Here is an 18,086-nt window from a genome sequence, read left to right on the forward strand (position 1 = left end):
TATCATATAAGTACAGTACTACACCTGGCTTTTTCCACCTGCCAATTTTCACTCCTTTTCCACTTGCTCATCCAAGGGTCAGGTAAAAAGCTACCTACTTGAGCCAAGACACTCACAAAGTGCCCCCTCTGGGTGCCCACAGCTTCTACCCTTGCTGATGAGTTATCAATGGGTGCAGGGGCAGGCAGAGAGACAGAAAGCATGCACCTTAAGGTTACCACCCAAGAGGCCAACCCTCTAGGCACAGGGATGGCTGGCGATGCTCGACAGCACAGACAAGGCTGGCTCATCCTGCCTGCTGAGCTCACATCCCATCTGCTGGCCAAGCCTCCAAGTGCATCTGCCTCACTGAAACCCAGGGAAGGGTAACTTGTAAGCCAAACCCTCTTCTGCCTAGGCTGTAATTTCCTGATTAGGCGCCACAGTCAAAACCCATCTGCACACACGGATTGCTTCTTGCCATGTTCTCCATCTCTGGAGCTCCCAGAGCCACGCCAGGAGCCATTGGGCCAGCAGACTGCAGCCCCAGGCCTTGCTCGGAAGGCAATCATGGTTTGATTTTTAAAGTTCAAAAAATAGCTTTGTGAAGAAAAACTAACGTTGCTCTAGGGCTGTAGAACAGGGGGACACATGTGTAGCCTGAATTCAAATACTGACTGCACGCTTTAATGACAATCTTGGCCAAGGGACAGTCCCTCTGAGTGCCTGCTCACCCACCTATAAAATGGAGCTAAGAATTCCTTAGAGGATTGTGGCAAGCATTGTAGCACAGTGGTTAAAAAGCCAGGCTGCATGGTTGTGAATCCTGGTTCTTCCCCCTTAGTTGTACAGACACGGGTAAGGTTACATCACCTTTTTGAACCTTAGTCTTACCACCTGTTTCATGGGAACAATGAAAATACCACCTTTGGAGCCTGGGCCTGAACTCTGCCTGGATTCCTCTTCCTCTCGTCTAGCAGCAAGATGTGAAGAGGCTTCTTACCTCAGACTGCCATTCCAGGTCTCAAGGTCCTGCTGGGGAAAGGAGGGAGTCTAGTGGCACGTGTGCTGAACTGGGAGGCGGTGGGGTGCCTCTGCTATGAGGACAGCGTTGTCCCATCACCCAGCATTGTCCCATTACAAAGGCTGGGGTCAGCCCCCAGGTTCCCAAGAGTTTTAGAACAGACACTTCATCTTCCCCACTTCCTTTTGAGATTTCAGTTTCATTTTACAAAAAGCCAGCCACATATGATGACTCTGCCCCCTGGGGTGCTTCACCTAGGAGCCTCTAGGCCATTTGGGGGTTCAGGTGGTGGTTTGTAAAGCCCTCTTAACATTTCCCAGTGTTAGCCTGAGAGGTCCCTATTACACAGGATGATCTTTAGGCCGCCTGAATATAATCCAGATTCCATGTGGTCACGTCTATTCATGGGGTTCCATTTTTAAAAGGCACAGTCAGCAACCAAAAATTATCTTTAAATGATACCAGCTATGACTTGCCTATCACAGAGAACATCAGACAGTATCTGGTTGTCACCCCACAAGGACCTGCCATCCCCCTTCCACCCCTTTGCAGGCCTAACACTCCAGCTGGGTCAGAACCTCTAAGAGTCTTTGATTCTTGGGGGCACCTGGGTGGCTCAGTTGGTTGATCGTCCAGCCCTTCTTTTTTTTCCTTTTTGAGAGAGAGTGAGCAAGCACAGGAGTGGGCAGAGGGGCAGAGAGAAAGAGAGAGAGAATCTTAAGCAGGATGCACTTTCAGTGCAGAGGCCAATGTGGGGTTCAATCCCATGACCCTGGGATCATGACCTGAGCCAAAATCAAGAGTTGGATGCTCAACCAAAGAGCCACCCAGGCACTGGGAGCATCCAACGCTTGATTTTGGCTCAGGTCATGATCCCAGGGTTGTGGAATCAAGACCAGGGTCAGCCTCCAAGCCAAGCATGGATCCAACTTAAGATTCTCTCTCTCTCTCTCTCTCTCTCTCTCTCTCTCTCTCTCTCTCTCTCTCTCCCTCCTCCCCCTTTTTCTTTCTCCCCCCCGCCGTCCCTTTCCCCTACTTGCACGCTCTCTCTCCTTCTCACTTTGCACACACTCTCTCTAAACAAACAAACAAATAAAGGTCTCTGACTCTTAGCCCTCAACTTTTACTTCCTTCTTCCCTCCCTGTCCCAGCTCCTGATTATGCAGACCCATCAAGCCTAACTGGTCTCTTCATTTTCTCTGTTTTGCCCATTACCCTGATTCTCCATCATGGAAGAGACCAAGACATCACAAACGCCCCCCCCCCCTTCCTTTCCGATCCAGACCTGGCTCTCCCCCACCCTCCCAGTGCCGCATCACCCAGAGCCTGAAATACAGTCAGAGCTGGAACTCGAGGACGGTGAGGCATGGGGCTGACCAAGCACAGACAGGGCTCCTGATGGTGGTACGTGGGAAAGAGCAAGGCTCTCACATGTTGACAAATTTCTCTCTGTCACATTTAGCCCCCTTCTCCCCATTTCCCAAGCCCTGAGACTAGAAATGGCAGCCATCACCTCTCCTTGCTGAGCAGCCTACTTAGGAATCCAGAGCCATCTTCTCTCCTGAGAGCCTGGGAGACAAAGGAGCAGGCCCAGGCAACCTGGAGCCAGGGACAGAGCCCAAAACCAGGAGAGAGACCACTGACAGCAAAGCCTGACTGGCTGAAGGGCGCTGTGATTTAGGAAGCATCCCATCTCACCCACAGTTGAAGAAAATACAAGGTGTGCAGTTCCCAGCTTCTCCATGTAGGATTTCTAGGGGCTGCTGGAATAAATAGCAGAGTTTATATTCTCACTCACTGCCTGGATCTCCATAATATAGAGACTGCTTCCTGCTGGTGGAATCAACAAGCTGTTAAAATAAGAAAGAAAAAAAAAAATCCGGCCACCTTCCAAACACCTCTAGCCCCGGATTCCATCTCCTTCCCACAGGAGCTGGGGGAGGGCCTGAGCATGACCAGAAGACTCAAGCCCAGGTCCCCTGCATCCCAATGCAGCTACCGAACCACCAGGCTGGCAGGAGGGAGACAAACAAGCCATCTGGGGACAGTTCTGCTGGATCAGAGGGCTGGGGGGCGGTGAGAAAGGTCCTGCTTTCCACAACCAGGCCTGGACAAGCAGAGCACTTCTGCCCCAAGCAAATCAACTGAAAGTCGTGGCCAAGCCTGTTTGAGTTGGTGAGGGCCCAAGTGGGAATTCCAATCTGCCAGTGTTTGCTCTGCAGACGAATAGAGCCAAAGAGAAATGCTGCTTTGGGACTTTGCGCCAAATATCCGCTGGCTTATTCTGCCAGCAGTGCTGGGCCAGCCCTCTGCACGTCACCCTCTCCCAGCTCTCTGCTCTGTGACAACCTTCCGCTTGTGCCCTTAAAGGCAGCGTGCCCTCCCGTGCCACAGCCCAGAGCCCCATACCTGGGGCTTCCCTGAGGGGACCCAGGCCTTCCGGTCACATGCCATCTGCCCTTCCTGTTGGGCCAGGTCCCGACGGAGACCCTTCACGGCCCAACCCCAACGCAGGTTCCAGACCTCCGCTGCCTGCTCTCCGCACCATACTGTCCTCCCTGCCACCCTGACATCTGTGCCGTCCTTCTCTGCCCTGGATCAGCACGGCCCAGAGTAGCCGGCCGCCCAGCACAGAGACAGAGCTGACAGCGAGAACACACCAGCCACAGCTGACTGCATCTTTTTTCACGCTCTCACATGTATTTCATTTGATCCTTAGAGTGGGTCCATTTTATCAGCCCATTTCTCTGTAGAAATAGCTGAGTTTTCAGAAGATCAGACTCCTTGACCAGGGTCACCCCATTAAGGGATCCAGATCTCCTCACTCCAAAACCATGGTACTTTCCAACTTACTTGAGGCTAATTTTTTAATCTTTTGTTCACTTCCAGAGGCCTAAGGCAATTCTCAAGATTCCTAGTGAGAGCAAGGGAATGTGTTTTCGTATTCTCCCAAGCAACGTAGGCACACAGCGTGCCAAAAGTATACACAACAGTGTGAGCAGCTGGCAATGTTTGCTTTGCCCAGCCCTGAATCAGAGCCACGGCCTGAGGCCTGCCTGCCTGTTCTACTGACAGGGCTGTGCCCCCAGAGCACCCCTGGAGGCCCTCAGCCTTCATGTTCAAGCACCGCATGCATTAGGCCCTGGGCTTCTCCCTGCTCCAAGAAGGGCACACACATCCCGCTCACTTCTGGCCCACCTCCCAAGACATTGGCATCAAGTTTTCTGCACCTCAGGAAACAGCTAGGCTATACCCTCTGCCCTCAGAGGGCTCCCCTACGGCATGGTGATGGGTCTCATACAACACGGCAAGCCTTCCTGGCATTTTTACACAATTCTCAATTTGGCCCTGAGAGTGTGAACATTCACAAGCAGCAATGATCTGAGTATCTTAGAAGACTCGTGCTCTCTGCATTCAACAGGCACTTCCTTGGGGAAATTTCTTTCATCCAGCCTGGCTGGATTACTCTTTCCCCTGTATAACCGAGGGCCCCAAGAGGACCAGGACCAGACTGTGGGTTTCTCATTATGGCACCCGCAGCGCCTAGCACAGCTCAGGAAATAGCAGTTGGATGTATGAACAAAACACCGAGTAAAGGGTTCCACGTGCCCTTGTCCTGTGGCCTCAGAGGGGCTGTCACCCATGCCCGGAGATCCTGGGGCCACCCAGGGGACCCTCTGTCCAGCCGCTCTCAACTTTGCCCCACGTGTTTTCTGCTGACCTGACTCCCCCGTGTGGGTGTGGGGCCTTTTTTCCCTCAGCTGTAGGTGTGGCTGTCCTACTCCCAGTCCAGCCAGAGCTCACTCCTCCCTCCGTGAGAGGTGGCACTGCTGAAGGGATGGGCCTCAAGAATACCTCCCCAGCAATGGGAGCCAGTGGCACACTGTAGGGCCTCTGGCCTGGCCAGGTGGGAGCAAGGGGTGTTAGCCAACCCTGCCCTCCCTGTGCCTTCAGAAGATTCCACCATGGCTGCATCAAGGTAGGGACAGGTCCTTGCCAACTCTGCTAGTCATCTGGCCCAGGAATAACACAGAAAATGCCACCTTTTGAAGTGAAGAGTCCTCACTAACCGTAGGAGGGGAAACAGTCCAAAGCGCCTGATCCTGCTGCTCCTTTGACCCCTATATGAGGTGCCCTGGCACTGCTGGGAGGTCACTCCCCCAGGTCGGGCCACCGTGAGCTCCATGCCCACACAACACAGTCCTGCCAGTCACAGCTGCACCTGCTGGGGCACCACGACCACTGTGAGCCTAGAGGAAAGCAGAGTCAACTTCCAAAGAGGGGTCTCCGCGACAGCAGGTCCACAGACAGAGATGATGCTCTGCCTGGTGCTCACCCACAAAGATGAGCCCAGCTTTAAGAGGTTCCAAGATCAGGGGAGCCTGGGTGGCTCAGTCGATTGAGCATCCGACTTCGACTCAGGTCATGACCTCACGGTTCATCGGTTTGAGCCTCACATTGGGCTTTGTGCTGACAGCTCAGAGCCTGGAGCCTGCTTTGGATTCTGTGTCTCCCTCTCTCTCTACCCCTCCCCCACTCCTGCTCTGGCTCTCAAAAATAAATAAACATTAAAAAAAATTTTTTTAATATAAATAAATAAAAAAAAAAAGAGGTTCCAAGATCAGTGGTGTTACACCAGCTCAAAGGGGCCATACACACTTATGGGGCTGCCAGAGGCCCTCCCTGGTCTAGGGGTCCTGAGGTGGCTTTCCCAGGAACCCAATAAGTCCTCGCTGCTGAGGTCAAGGGAGGGGATAGCCACTGTGGCCCCTGGATGTGGCCTCTGGCCAAGGTCAAGTCTTGAGCGTCTCTCTCCCCACTCCCCAGGCCTGGCTATATCATGTTGAGGGAGGGAGTAGCCCAGGCAATCAGAATTCGTGGTCACCCACGTAGACCCAACCCCAGCAGCGGGGAAACACCATAACCCAAAGGAGCTGCAGAGACGTCAGTTCAGAAAGCTTGTGTTTAATGGGGGGGCCTGTCACGCCCTGCAGGTCACACCGGCACCTGGTGCCCACGCCCCCTACTGCTCAGTGGCCTTTTCAGAGGACTGGGACTGTTTCTTCTGCGGCAAGTCTTCAAGCATCAGGCTCAACACGTGTGCGATCTCACAGTACAGCTCCTGAAGCCTGAAAGTGGAGGCAGGGGAGAGGGGGCCTGAGCTCAGCGGGGGAGGTTCTCCATGCCACCCCAGCTCCGCCCACCACATGCCTGCACCTATGGATTCACCACCGCTGGCAGGTATGGGTTCAAGGGAGAGAAGGGCTGTAGGCCAGATCAGGACAGCTGGAATCCGGGTCTGCCGCTGTGCCTGTGGCCCCCAGAGTAAGTTATTTTAACACATGTGTCAGGCTGAGGACAACAAATCCTGGCTGTAAGTGAGGTGACCATGTGGAGGTGACCAGACACTGCCTGGCCCGCTCTTGGGCCAAAAGTGGATGTTGCCTGACCCCCTCCTTTGAGTTTCTCTAGTCCATGAATTCCTCCAGGATGCTTTTGTCGAGAAACCAGCCTACTGTGTCCTTCCTTGCTCAAGAGCCCACTGTGGCTCCTCAGTGCCATGCCGGGCTCCTTCCAGCTCAGTAACAGACAGGTATAACTCCAGCTAATGCACACAGAGCACAGCCCTGGGCCGGGCCAACTCAAAGCTTCACACACTGTTTTTATAGAATCAGCCCAGTAGCCTCTGGTATGACAGGTGGGGAAGGGGCAGAGACCTCCCCAGAGTCATAAAGAAAGGTAGCTGTCGGAACCAGGCCACAAGCCTCAGCTCCTGCCTTGCCAACCAGCACTCTTTCTTCTGACTTCTGTAAAGGGGGCCGTGAGGAGGGGCCTGAAGAGTCTAAAGGGCCAGTCAGAGCAGGCCGGGGAGGGACAGGGGAGCAGAGGCCCCTGAGCCACAGGCCCATCCACAGCCACACAGGCCCTGTGCATACATGGAGTCGTGCATTTCCCAAGAAGGGCCTCCCTGCACTCACCCTGCACATCAGCCACCGCCCCCCTGCTCTCCCAGGGCACCTGCCAGGGCCCCACCCTCGAGGAAGCCTGTGGACTAGGAAAGGCTTGGTCTCCCTGGGCCAGCGGGGCTGGGACTGACTTGCAGATCGTAGTGTCCTGGTTGTCCAGGGTGGACAAGTAGACGTCGATGAAGGGCAGACTGGTGCCAAAATCATCCAAGACCATGGGGTCAGTGTGCCGCAGGGTCTTCTTGAAGTTCTCTACCAGCTCACTGAAACTTTTGTAGTCACCTTTTTTCTAGAGAGGCAAGCATAAAGAGAGCAGTGAAGAGGAAGAAGTAATACCCCAAGATGCAGAGACCTGGGGATCCTGATGCTAGCCCCAGGATAAGTCTTGATCTTCTTAATCACAGGTTCACCCCCACTCCTTCCAAGCCTCAACCCGCCCTGACCAAGGTAGCCTCATGAGCCACCATCACTGACATGAGGACAGGTGACATAGACAGGAACCAGTGAGAGCCCGAGTGCAACTCGGCGTGGTCTCACCCTGCCCTGGACAAACCTGGTGACAGTCAAGACAGGCGGATGTCTCCAGCTCAGAGGAGGGGCTGAGGAGGGATGCACTGACTGCATGGGGGAGGGAGGGCAGGGGTTCAGACCCAGCAGAGCATCCAGGGCTCGGCATGATTTGTTTGGAGAGCCCAGGCTGAGAAAAGACGGCTCTCCCCCAGGCTTTCCCCATTGTATCATGTTTGACAGAAGATCTCTAGCCCATTGCGCTCATCCCGGTTCCAGTTTAGAAAAAACAGAGTTGAACAGAGCACCTGGGTGGCTCAGTCAATTAAGCCTCTGACTTCAGTTCAAGTCATGATCTTCCAGTTTGTGAGTTTGAGCCCCACATCAGGCTCTGCACTGAGAGTACAGAGCCTGCCTGGGATTCTCTCTCTCTCCCTCTCTCTCTCTCTCTGCCGGTGCCCTGCTCACACACACACTCTCTCTCAAAATAAATAAACTAAAAAAAACTAAATTAAAAAAGGAAGGAAGGAAGGAAGGAAGGAAGGAAGGAAGGAAGGAAGGAAGGGAGGGAGGGAGGGAGGGAGGGAGGGAGGGAGGGAAGAGGGAAGGAAGGAAGGGAGGGATGGAGGGAGGGAAACTGGAGTTGAGCAGCACCTGTCAGGACCTCCACGGCCTCATCCACTGGGTGCACAGGTGCCTGCCTGGCATCCAGGGGGCCTCAATAACAAAAGCACTCCCGGCAGAGGGCCTGGAAGTGGAGTTGTGCCCAGGAAGAAGGGAGGAACTATAACTATAGTACTCAACTCTCTAAGAGATCCAGAGAAATACAAAAATAGAATAAAGCCTGACTCTGGAAAATACAGGGTATAGGCACCTGCCTTACCTTAGACCAGAGATGTCTGACGTGAGCTGGCCCCAGGGCCCTTTGTGACCTTTGCTTCAGCCCTGACTGTCCATAGACCAGTTCTTTATCCACCCGCCTGGGGAGATCACCTACCTGTGTCTGCATCAGCCTGCTGACCTCTTCCTGCTGCCTCTTCACAATCACCTGCTTCTCCTCCATGAGTGTCACATGTCTCTCCGCCATCAGCTCCCGCTCAAACTTTTTAATGGAGTCCTGGAGAGGGGGAAGATGGAGGTAAGATACAAGCTCTCACTGCATACCCACCCCGTTTTTCTTCTTCCCTAGTCTTACACTGCCGCTAAAGTCCCTCAGCAGGAGGATACCCCATGCACGGCCAAGCCCCCCGCTCAAGCAGCCATCTGTGGCTGCAGTGACTCTCCGAGCCCCTGTCCTGCTGACTGCCATCCCAGGGCAGGGAAATGCACTGGCTCAGGGAGAAGAGGGGGCCCAACTGGCCGCCTCCTCCCCGGCCCTGGAGACTTGGCCTGCAGCTCCGCCTGCCACAGCTGAGCCCACAATCATTACAGGTGCAGCTGAGCCAACCCCCAGTCCTTACAGGTGCAGCCTCACCTCAGTGTGGATGATCATCACACCCACGAACATGCTGAGGAAGACGAAGGAGGCAAGCAAGATGAAGATGATGGTGAATGCCCGGCTGAGAGCCAAGTTCCGATTATCCAACTGTTCCTGTAGGTCTGTCCAGCCATCGACCTGCTCAGGCAAGGCAGGGCATGCCAAGTGCCAAGGCCCAATGAGACAGGCCTCCTTCTCACCCACCCTAGGGGAGCCCCAGCCCCACTGAGAATGCAGCTGGCTCTGCCTTCACATCAGCCTCTCCCCACCAGCCCCCATCCACTCCAGCCCATATATGGTGGCCAGGGACTCAAGTGCAAGGCACCACTAGGCATAGACAGTACTGGCCAAGGGGCCGCAAGGCACCCCATCCTTCCAAAACAGCCACTGGCTCTCTGCAAGGCCCTCCTTTGGAAAGACCCCAGAGTCTACACTTCTAGACTTGGGCTTTGCAGGCCGATTCTGATCGGATTTGTGACAACCTAGTCCCAGAAAGCCTATGTGACATGGGCATCATTTCTAAAGTAAACTTAATCCAAATGAGTTCTCTTTTGAGAACTCTTTGAAAGTTTTATAACCCTGTGGGACAAATGGGAATGCTTTAGGGAGTCACATGATTAGAGAGAGCAGTGGACCCCTGGCCAGGGCCCTGGCCTCTGCTTAGTCCCGGAAGGCCAGCCTTCAGCTTACCCAGCCCAGCTAAGTACCTGATCATGAGGAGGACCCCATGGAAGGCCCAGCCTGTCCACACACCCACACCCACTCCCTTCTCAAGGCCCCCACCCCCACCGCTGTTCCCAAACACGGTACCGTGGCCAAGCTGAAGAGGGTAAAGAAAGCCACAGCCAGGTTCCCCCAGTTATTCGGGTCACCCCTGTCTGGAACTCCAAACAGGCAGAAGCCCAAGATGGCGAAGATGAACATGAGGACGAAGAGTAGGATGATCACAGAGGCCACGGTGTAGGCTGTCTGCCCCACGGCGGTGATGAGTGTCTGCAAGGCAGAGGCACTGGGGCTAAGCCAGGCTGCCAGGCTGGGAGCAGCTCAGAGGACAGGCCCAGGGTGCCCGACCACAGCTGTCCCCAGCATCCAGTGCCAGGCCTGGCACATAGGAGATGCTCCATAAAGGGTTGGGGGAATGAATGAGTGAACGAACGAGCGAATGAACGAACAGGAACTGTGCCCAGACTGAGAGCTGGACCAATCCAATAGTGGTTCAACAATGCCTGGCCTCCACCCTCAGTCACCCAGGGGCAGACTGTGTGCGCTGCCTCGGGCCTGGGTGTCTGCAACGGCACCACCAACCACTTCCCTCGAACCCCACCTGCCTCTGTGGTCATCCCAATGGGTCCCGCCCCTGCTTCTCAGCTGAGGGCCGGCCTGAACGCTCTTCCAAGCCCAGAAGGAGTTGGGGAGCTACCCTAGGAGAGGGAATGATGAAGGCTAAGAGGAACGTGGCTTCCCATTCGCCCCGAGTACTGTTGCCCAGGCAGGTCTCTGGCTTGTGACCTCAGTCTTGCCCTAGGAAGTGGGCATTTGTCTGACCTCCCACTATGTTGACCTCTCCAGGGAGCACAGTGTATGGCTCCTTACCGTTTATTCTCCACACCCTGGAGTCTTGTAGTAGTAGGAGGAGTAGGAGTAGGAGTAGGAGTTCAAGACATGTTCACCTACCTACATGCTGCAACAGACACTGTTTTAATGCAGGTGGGTGTTATCATTCATCACATTTCAAGATGAGGAAGCACGGTCTCAAAAAAGCAAAAAGCCTTGGCCGGCATCACGCTCCGATACAGCAGCAGACCTAGGACCAAGTCCCGAGCCCTGTGCCTTGTGCCACCAACTTCAACCACAAAAGCCCCCTTTCCCAAGTCAAGAAGCCGTTTACTGGCTCAACACTAGGAACGGAGGTGCCGAATAGAGCTGGGCCACAGGACAGGGAAGCATTGGCACTTCGGGATAACTGGGGAAGCAGAAAGGCAAGCTGAGTGCCCCGGCACTGCCCTGCACATGGACTGCTTTGACAGCTGGCTGCAGAGGGGAATGCTGCCTCTCCTTGCGGGAAGAAAGTCAGTGTTTGGGGATTAATTCCCAAAGAGGTGAGATGCAAAGAACTGGCTCCCTCCCTGCAATACAGAGACAGAACTTCCTTCCCGAGAACTACCATGAGCGAAGGGGTCAAGCCCTCATGACAAATGCTGCAACGGGACGACGCGGTGTGCAGAAGAGGCCTCCCAGGTGGCCAGGGAAGGGGCAGCCGACAGTGGGAGAATGGAAACACCACGGAAGGGGTGGAGGATGGGCTCCAGGGGGGTGTCCACTCCCAGGCCAGCCTGAGGCCCAGTGCTACCTGAGGCCAAAGCCGAGCAGCCTCGAGAACGGCAGTGGAGAAGAGGCCATGCTCTCCAGAAGCCCTGACATGTGGGAATCCTGACAGCTGGCCTTGACGATGTTCTTCAAGCACAACCCAGGAGGTCCCACTTGGTCTGCAGTCCAGGGGTAGAGAAATCCAATCCCAGCAGATGCTGCCCAGAAAGAACCCCACAGGCTAGAAGCTCCTTCCCAAGGAAGACTTGAGCTTTCAAAGCTACAACCTAACCCCCACAGGTGCCTGGTTTTGAATTCTCACATTCTTTGGAGAAGCAATTCCTGGTCCCTAGCTCAGCTCTCCCGGGCCCTGGGTCGAACCACAGCCGTCCTCCTGGCCCTGGGGCGTTCAGGGTACAGAGAAGAACTTGAGGCATGGCAGGGACCCAGGACCAGCCACTCTTGAGAGTGCACTTCTGTGCAACTGCTCTGATGTGTGGAAAGTGATGAGCTTCAAGGAGAAGCCCCAGCGTCTCCCAGGTTGTTCCTTGGGCTAAAACACAGATAAACGGGGCAATGTGGCCCTCGGGTGCCCAGCTAACAGAACCTCTCTGTGTGCAAAACAACAAGGAACTATTTCCCCATGGTACAGGTTTACTGCCATGTGGTGGATGAGAGTGTCATTTTAATTAATCAGGGGATAGGAGCCAAGATGGGCCTGAGTGCTAGCTTTGGGCTCTGAGGCTATGGCTCTGTTAGAGCCTCGTTTGGACTTCAATGAATATAAATTATCACAGAGGTGCAGGTCCCTCCCTTTGGCACCTCCAGCTCCACCTGGCCCATGTACAGAGGCTGTGTAATCTAGAGTCACTTCTGTGCCCCTAGGGATCTGGGGTCCAACGATATCCCATAGGCCTTGGCAAGCCACAGGCAAATGGCTTGGTGGTCCCCAGGGAACAACTTTGGGACACAAGGTTTGGCTTAATGACAGAAACCCCTGAGGTCAAATATGAGCCACATGTCCCTGCGAATATTCCATCTACATGTCCATGGGTCTCTGTTCACGTCTACAAGAACCAAAGGCTGAGCAAAGGTCTGTAGTCACCAAGCAATTCAGGCTGGGTCCTGGGACAGACCTTGGTCAGCTGGGAGGGCTCTCCTCTCTTCACTGGATCCCTGCCCTGGAAATATGGGCTGTCTCTGCCAGTCCCTAAACCTCAGGCATCTTCAGGCCTTAGCCTCTGACCAGGCTACCGTGACATTCAGCAAATAGCTCATTCCCTCAGCTTCACAAGGTGCCAGTCTGTGTCACTGTCCCTCCCCCAGACCCCTGTTCTATCTGCTTCCCTCCTCCCCATGCAGCCTTAGGCTTCCTTTCCCTCAGCCCACAGCCATCACCTCCTTCATCACATGCCTCCCACAGGTTTCTGCCACCTCCAGTCCATGGCGACCTCTCTTGTGACCTCACCTGAAAATCCTCTCCTCCACAGGACATTACTCCTCAGCAACCCTCTTGAGGAAGGCTGACTATTCCTCACCAGCCTGATTCAGGAGACCATCCCCCGTCTTGCCCTGAGAGACCCTGTCATCATGGGCAAAGCCCCTGCTTCTAGAAAAGTCCAGCCTTCTAGCTAACTACTCACCCTCATGTCTTGGAATCTCTGCCTCCAGGCTCCACACCATCCTGCTGTCATCCTCAGAGACTTCAGGATCCCTATGGAATATCAACCATCTCCCAGACCTCTTTGTCCCTCGACTCCCTCAGTCCCAGGGACCTTGGCACCATTATTAGGCCCTTGCTCCCTTGGTACCCAACACCTGCACAAACTAGACTATACTTCCAACTGTCTTTCTGATGGTTCCTTCACTCTGAGGTGCCCATCAACCAGCATCCACCTCCCAAGGACCTCCAGTCTTCTTTCCTGTCCATGTGCCTTACTACCGTCCCTAACTGACACGGACTCCAATACCCAGCACCTCTGACACTCCCCTCTCCCGCTTCTAGGACACATTATAGGCTTTATCTCTAGCCTACAAACAAGGGGAGCCACTCTCCAGTTTGAAAGGAAGGTGACTGTGATTTGATGTACCCTTTAAAGATTCTCCCCAGCTGCAGGGGCATCTCCTCTCTTGGTAGTGTGGGAAGCCAGGGCAGGAGTCCTGATGAAGATGGGTGGTGATGGAGAAAAGATGATGGCTGTAGGAGTGAAAAGATGTGGACAGGTCACTAACTATGTAGGAGGCCATGTAAGAGGACTTTGAGACAGAGGCGTTAATTGTAAGAGGACTTTGAGACAGAGGCGTTAATGCTGACACTCAAACTTACAACCTGGCAGTTGAATGGGGGTGGGGCGCACCCTTCACAAAAAGACCCAATGCAGGAGGAGGAGCCAGGCTTTGGGGATGAGGGTGGGGCAGAGTGATGATTTCCAGTTTAGACAAGTTTGAGTCTGAGGAGCACGTGAGATGTCCAGGAGGCCGTGGGTCTGAAAGTCAGGGGGTGGCGTGGGAGGGTGCAGACCCCTGAAATGTGGAATAGATCACCAAAGAGGGTATGCAGAGTGGGAGCTGAAGAGCACTCAGGACACAGTCCTGAGAAAACAGCACCTGCGGGCCAGGCGAAGAAAGCACACATCCGAGCAGTCAAGTCATGCTCAAGAGGCTGGAGGAAAACCAAGAGAAGGCGGGTGACAGGGAGGCCAGTGGAAATGGCCAGTAGACTTGGTGACAAGGAAGTTGTTGGCAACCTCAGAGAGGCTAGTTCCTTTGGAGGGAAGAAGCCAGAGCACAAATGACAGGTAAGGCAGTGGGGACTAGAAGTACACATACCTCTTTCCAGGAGCCTCCCATGAAGGGAAGGAGAGGAGGACTGGCCTACGCTGTCTGGGAGGGGCACACAGGCACGTGACTGCATGAGAGCATGGAATGAATGGGGGGGTGGATCCGTGGCAGGGCTATCTTTTCAACATTCTCCTCATTTTCTCCCCTAGGCCTGGGGCTGCTGAGTGTAGAGCCCAGGTCCTAGACAGACACGCAGGCTGGGGCTGGGGGCAATGTCTCAGCAGAACAGGCCGACACACACCCTAGCTGCTCAAATGGGTCCAAAGCAGCCCCCTCCTGGAGAAGCATGGATACGGGGCACAGAGCCAGGGCGAACTTAAGGGCAGTTTGGTTCGGCTTTCTGGAGCTTTCTGAGCCAAAGAGCTGCACGTGGTGCACCTACAGCTTCCAGAACAAAGTTGTAAGATTATTCTCTTCAAGAGGCAGCAGATTTGGGGCACCTGGGTGGCTCAGTTGGTTAAGCATCTGACTTCGGCTCAGGTCATGATCTCTCGGTCTGTGAGTTCAAGCCCCACCTCGGGCTCTGTGCTGACAGCTCTGAGCCTGTTTCAGATTCTGTGTCTCCCTCTCTCTCTGATCCTCCCCCGTTCATTCTCTCATTCTCTCTCTCTCTCTCTCTCTCTCTCTCTCTCTCTCCCTCTCTCTCTCTGTCTCAAAAATAAATAAACATTTTTTTAAAAAAAAGAGGCAGCAGATTTTTCATTGTACGGGGAAAGCAGTGAGTGGCCAGAGCCACCAAAAAGCTGGGGACTCCTAGGAATGTAGTTCAAATGTAGCCTGTGCCATAAGAAGTCAGTCCTGGGGGATCAGGTCATGATCTCACAGTTCCTGAGTTCAAGCCCCATGTTGGGTTCTGTGCTGACAGCTCAGAGCCTGGAGCCTGCTTCTGATTCTGTGCCTCCACCTCTTTCTGCCCCTCTCCCAGTTGTTCTCTGTCTCTGTCTCACAAAAATAAACATTAAAAAAAAAAAAAAAAAACTTAAAAAAAAAAAGAAGTCAGTCCCTTTGTAGCATGGGAGAGAGGATAAGTTCAGGTGGCCACTGGAGTCAGACACACCTTTCAAATCTCATCTGTGACATCTAACTGCAGAGTGACTGTTGGCCTCAATTTCTTCATCTGCAAAATGGAACTAATAATACTTTTCCTCAATTGTTCTAAGATTAAATGAGATAATATTGGTAAAGATCTACCTGCCACACGGTAGGATTCAGTAACTGGATAATGGTAGTAGAATTATTATTTTGTCTGGGGCTGGTGGGCCGATAGGCCCTGCTGTCTACACTCCCAGGCCGAGGTGCCCCCCAGGTCACTCACCCGGATGCCACGGCTATAGGTGATAAGCTTGAGGATGCGCAGGGACTGAATGCCGTCAGCAATGTTGAGGTAGGGGTAGTGCTTGCCCTTGAATTTGCGGAGACTGTAAGGAATGAAGATAATGATGATAATGATTATATCCAGCAGGTTGTAGCCATCCTTCCAGTAGTTGATGGGGTCCACGTAGAGCTTCATGCAGAACTCAGAGCTATAGATGGACACAAAGATGAGCTCCGAGACCTGCAGGGATGCCAAGGGTTGGAGAGTCAGGCTGAGCCACAGAGCCCCGGAGTTCCACCCTCTCCCTGCCTGAGGTACTCAATCAAGTGGGTGCATTGTCGGAGGGAGGGTACTCCTAAGTCACCCATGTGACAGAGAAACCCAAGCAGAGGCCCAGGCGCACAGTGCACACACAGTGTGCCTGATTCTCCTCTTTCTGAGTCTTCCCTCCCTGCAGCCCTAAGCCTGGGGCTAGTTCGGACCCAGGGTGCTTAAGAATGACGGACTGACTGGCAGACAGAATGACCATCTAGGCCCTGGTATTAGCAACTCAACATGTCAGGTGACCTGAACATAAGCTTTCCCAAAGAGAAGATCCCAAGTTTTCTAGCCAACCTGAATATCCAAATTTTTAGGAACAGAGATGAAATACTCAAATATCTACTAATAGGTATCAATTAATCACACATCCCAAAATCAGTTAAGTGAACTATTTCTGAAGAACACTAAGCTTTTTTCCTCACTTATATACTTTATGAAATAATCTTATTCAAAGTCTTCTCATGCATCTATAACGCCAGTGGCTTTGATTTTACCAGGAAAAAAAAAAACAAAAAACAAAACTTGAGTCAAATAACTTTTTCCTTATCATCGGTGCACTGATTCACTGAAGCAGCTTTGTTGACTAAGCATCTCCCATGAGCCAAGCAAGCACTGTTTTGGCATGGGAAAATGCAACAATGAACAAGGCAGAAAATGTCCAGGCCCCATGAAGCTTATGATCTGGTAGGGGAGACAGAAATGAACGCTCAAACAAATACATAGACAGTGTAACACCAGAAAGGAACAAATAGGAGAAAAGGAAAGAGCCAAAGGGGATAGAGGGACTGGTCATGTCAGGGAGCTGACACAGTCATGGCAGCTGTGTTAGAAAAGGTGGTGGTGACTGGAGGCCTTGAAATGGAGCCATCATAAAAACTGGGACAAAGTTCCCAGATGTTAAGTACAGGGGTCTTACGCCGAGAAAGGGTTTGTTCAAAGAACAGCAGAGTCAGCATGGCTAGAACAGAAAGGGGAGGCAGGCCATGTAGGGAGGGCCTTGTAGGCCTGGTAAGGGCCTTGATTTTAACCTCCACCTTGGAGGATTTTGAGCAAGGGAGTGATATGAACTGATTTACATTTTTATGAGATCTAGATGGAAAAGAGACCGGTGGGGAGCTGGCAAGAATAAGGACTGGAAGGCGACTTTGGGAGGAGGTGACAGATAGCAGGAGAATTACTTCCCACAGTCAGCCAGCAAGAGGTGAGGTTAGACTGGACTGGATCGGGGGATGGTGTGGCGTCGAAGAGAAGAGGCACAAGGAGGAAGTATTATGTACGCTGCCATCTCAGGACTCACTGCTGGAGCCCGGGGTGCACAGGAAGGCAGAAGGCAGAGAAGACTCTAGTGTTGCAGACAGAGCAACTGGGTCAGCGGGGATGCCTTTCCTGAGATGAGTTTCGGGTGAACTGAAGTGGACTAGAGAGAGTTTCTGGAGGGAAATAGAAAGGTTTTTGAGGGGCGCCTGGATGGCTCAGTCAGTTGAGCATCTGACTTCGGCTCAGGTCATGATCTCACAGTTCGTGGGTTCCAGCCCCACGCTGGGCTCTGTGCTGACAGCTCAGAGCCTGGAGCCTGCTTCGGATTCTGTGTGTGTCTCTCTCTCTGCCTCTTTCTCTCTCTTCTCTCTCTCTCAAAATTAAATAAACGTTAAAAAAAAAAAAGGAAGGTTTTTAAGATTTATCACCTTTTAAATATCTGTCAGATGCTGCCACTGGAAAGGGTAATTCAAGCCACAACTATCCATTTGGGTAACAATAAGGCAGCTGGTGTTTTATTTGTCCTGTATACTTATGTTTGTGGCCCCTACTTGGCAACCATTTACATACATTTTTATTTCTTAACTACTATGTAATATTTAAGATACACAAGATGATGTAAAAAAAAATAACAGAATGAACAACCATATATTACCACCCAGCTTAAGAAATAAAACATTATTACCATGCAGGCAGTCTCCTGTCCAGCCCTCAATGACCCAGTCCACTTCCCTCCCATGAAGGTAATCCGACCATAAATCCGGAACTCCTGTATTTTATACTCTTACCACATATATATCCCTAAAAGTACATGGCATCCTTCTGCATTTTTTCATATATTACACAAATAGCATAGCCACTGAAGTATTCTTTGGCAATTTGTTTTTCTTTTTTTTTTTTTTTTCATTTAAAATCTATGAGATTCGTCTCTGTTGCATTCCTAAACCTAGTTTACAGTTTTACTACTATGTAGCAATACCACTTAGGAAAATACTGTAATTTATTTATCCAAGAACCCACTGGGTGATATTTGGCTTGGTGGTAATTTTTACTATTGCAAGCAGCATACTGGTACAAAAAGGTAGAGTAATA

General features: G+C 52.5%; 2 protein-coding genes across 2 annotated transcripts in view; both read right to left on the reverse strand.

Annotated features, from left to right (window-relative positions):
* Positions 1-5,948: 5,948 nt before the first annotated feature.
* Positions 5,949-18,086, reverse strand: part of CATSPER3 (cation channel sperm associated 3) — a 34,126-nt gene continuing 21,988 nt past the window's right edge. Inside the window, exons 3-8 of the mRNA XM_019421950.2 lie at positions 15,417-15,656; positions 9,764-9,946; positions 8,951-9,091; positions 8,474-8,593; positions 7,101-7,258; positions 5,949-6,132 (exon numbers count right to left, since the gene is read on the reverse strand). Coding sequence (XP_019277495.2) covers positions 6,027-6,132; positions 7,101-7,258; positions 8,474-8,593; positions 8,951-9,091; positions 9,764-9,946; positions 15,417-15,656 — 948 coding nt within the window. The 3' untranslated portion in view covers positions 5,949-6,026. The remainder of the gene's footprint in view (positions 6,133-7,100; positions 7,259-8,473; positions 8,594-8,950; positions 9,092-9,763; positions 9,947-15,416; positions 15,657-18,086) is intronic.
* PCBD2 (pterin-4 alpha-carbinolamine dehydratase 2) overlaps positions 15,552-18,086 on the reverse strand; it is a 78,961-nt gene continuing 76,426 nt past the window's right edge. Inside the window, exon 5 of the mRNA XM_019421954.2 lies at positions 15,552-15,656. The gene's annotated coding sequence lies outside the window, so the exon portion shown is untranslated. The remainder of the gene's footprint in view (positions 15,657-18,086) is intronic.

The sequence above is a fragment of the Panthera pardus genome, unplaced genomic scaffold (genome assembly GCF_024362965.1).
Source record: "Panthera pardus isolate Hobbes unplaced genomic scaffold, ASM2436296v1 HiC_scaffold_2, whole genome shotgun sequence".
Lineage (NCBI taxonomy): Eukaryota > Metazoa > Chordata > Mammalia > Carnivora > Felidae > Panthera > Panthera pardus.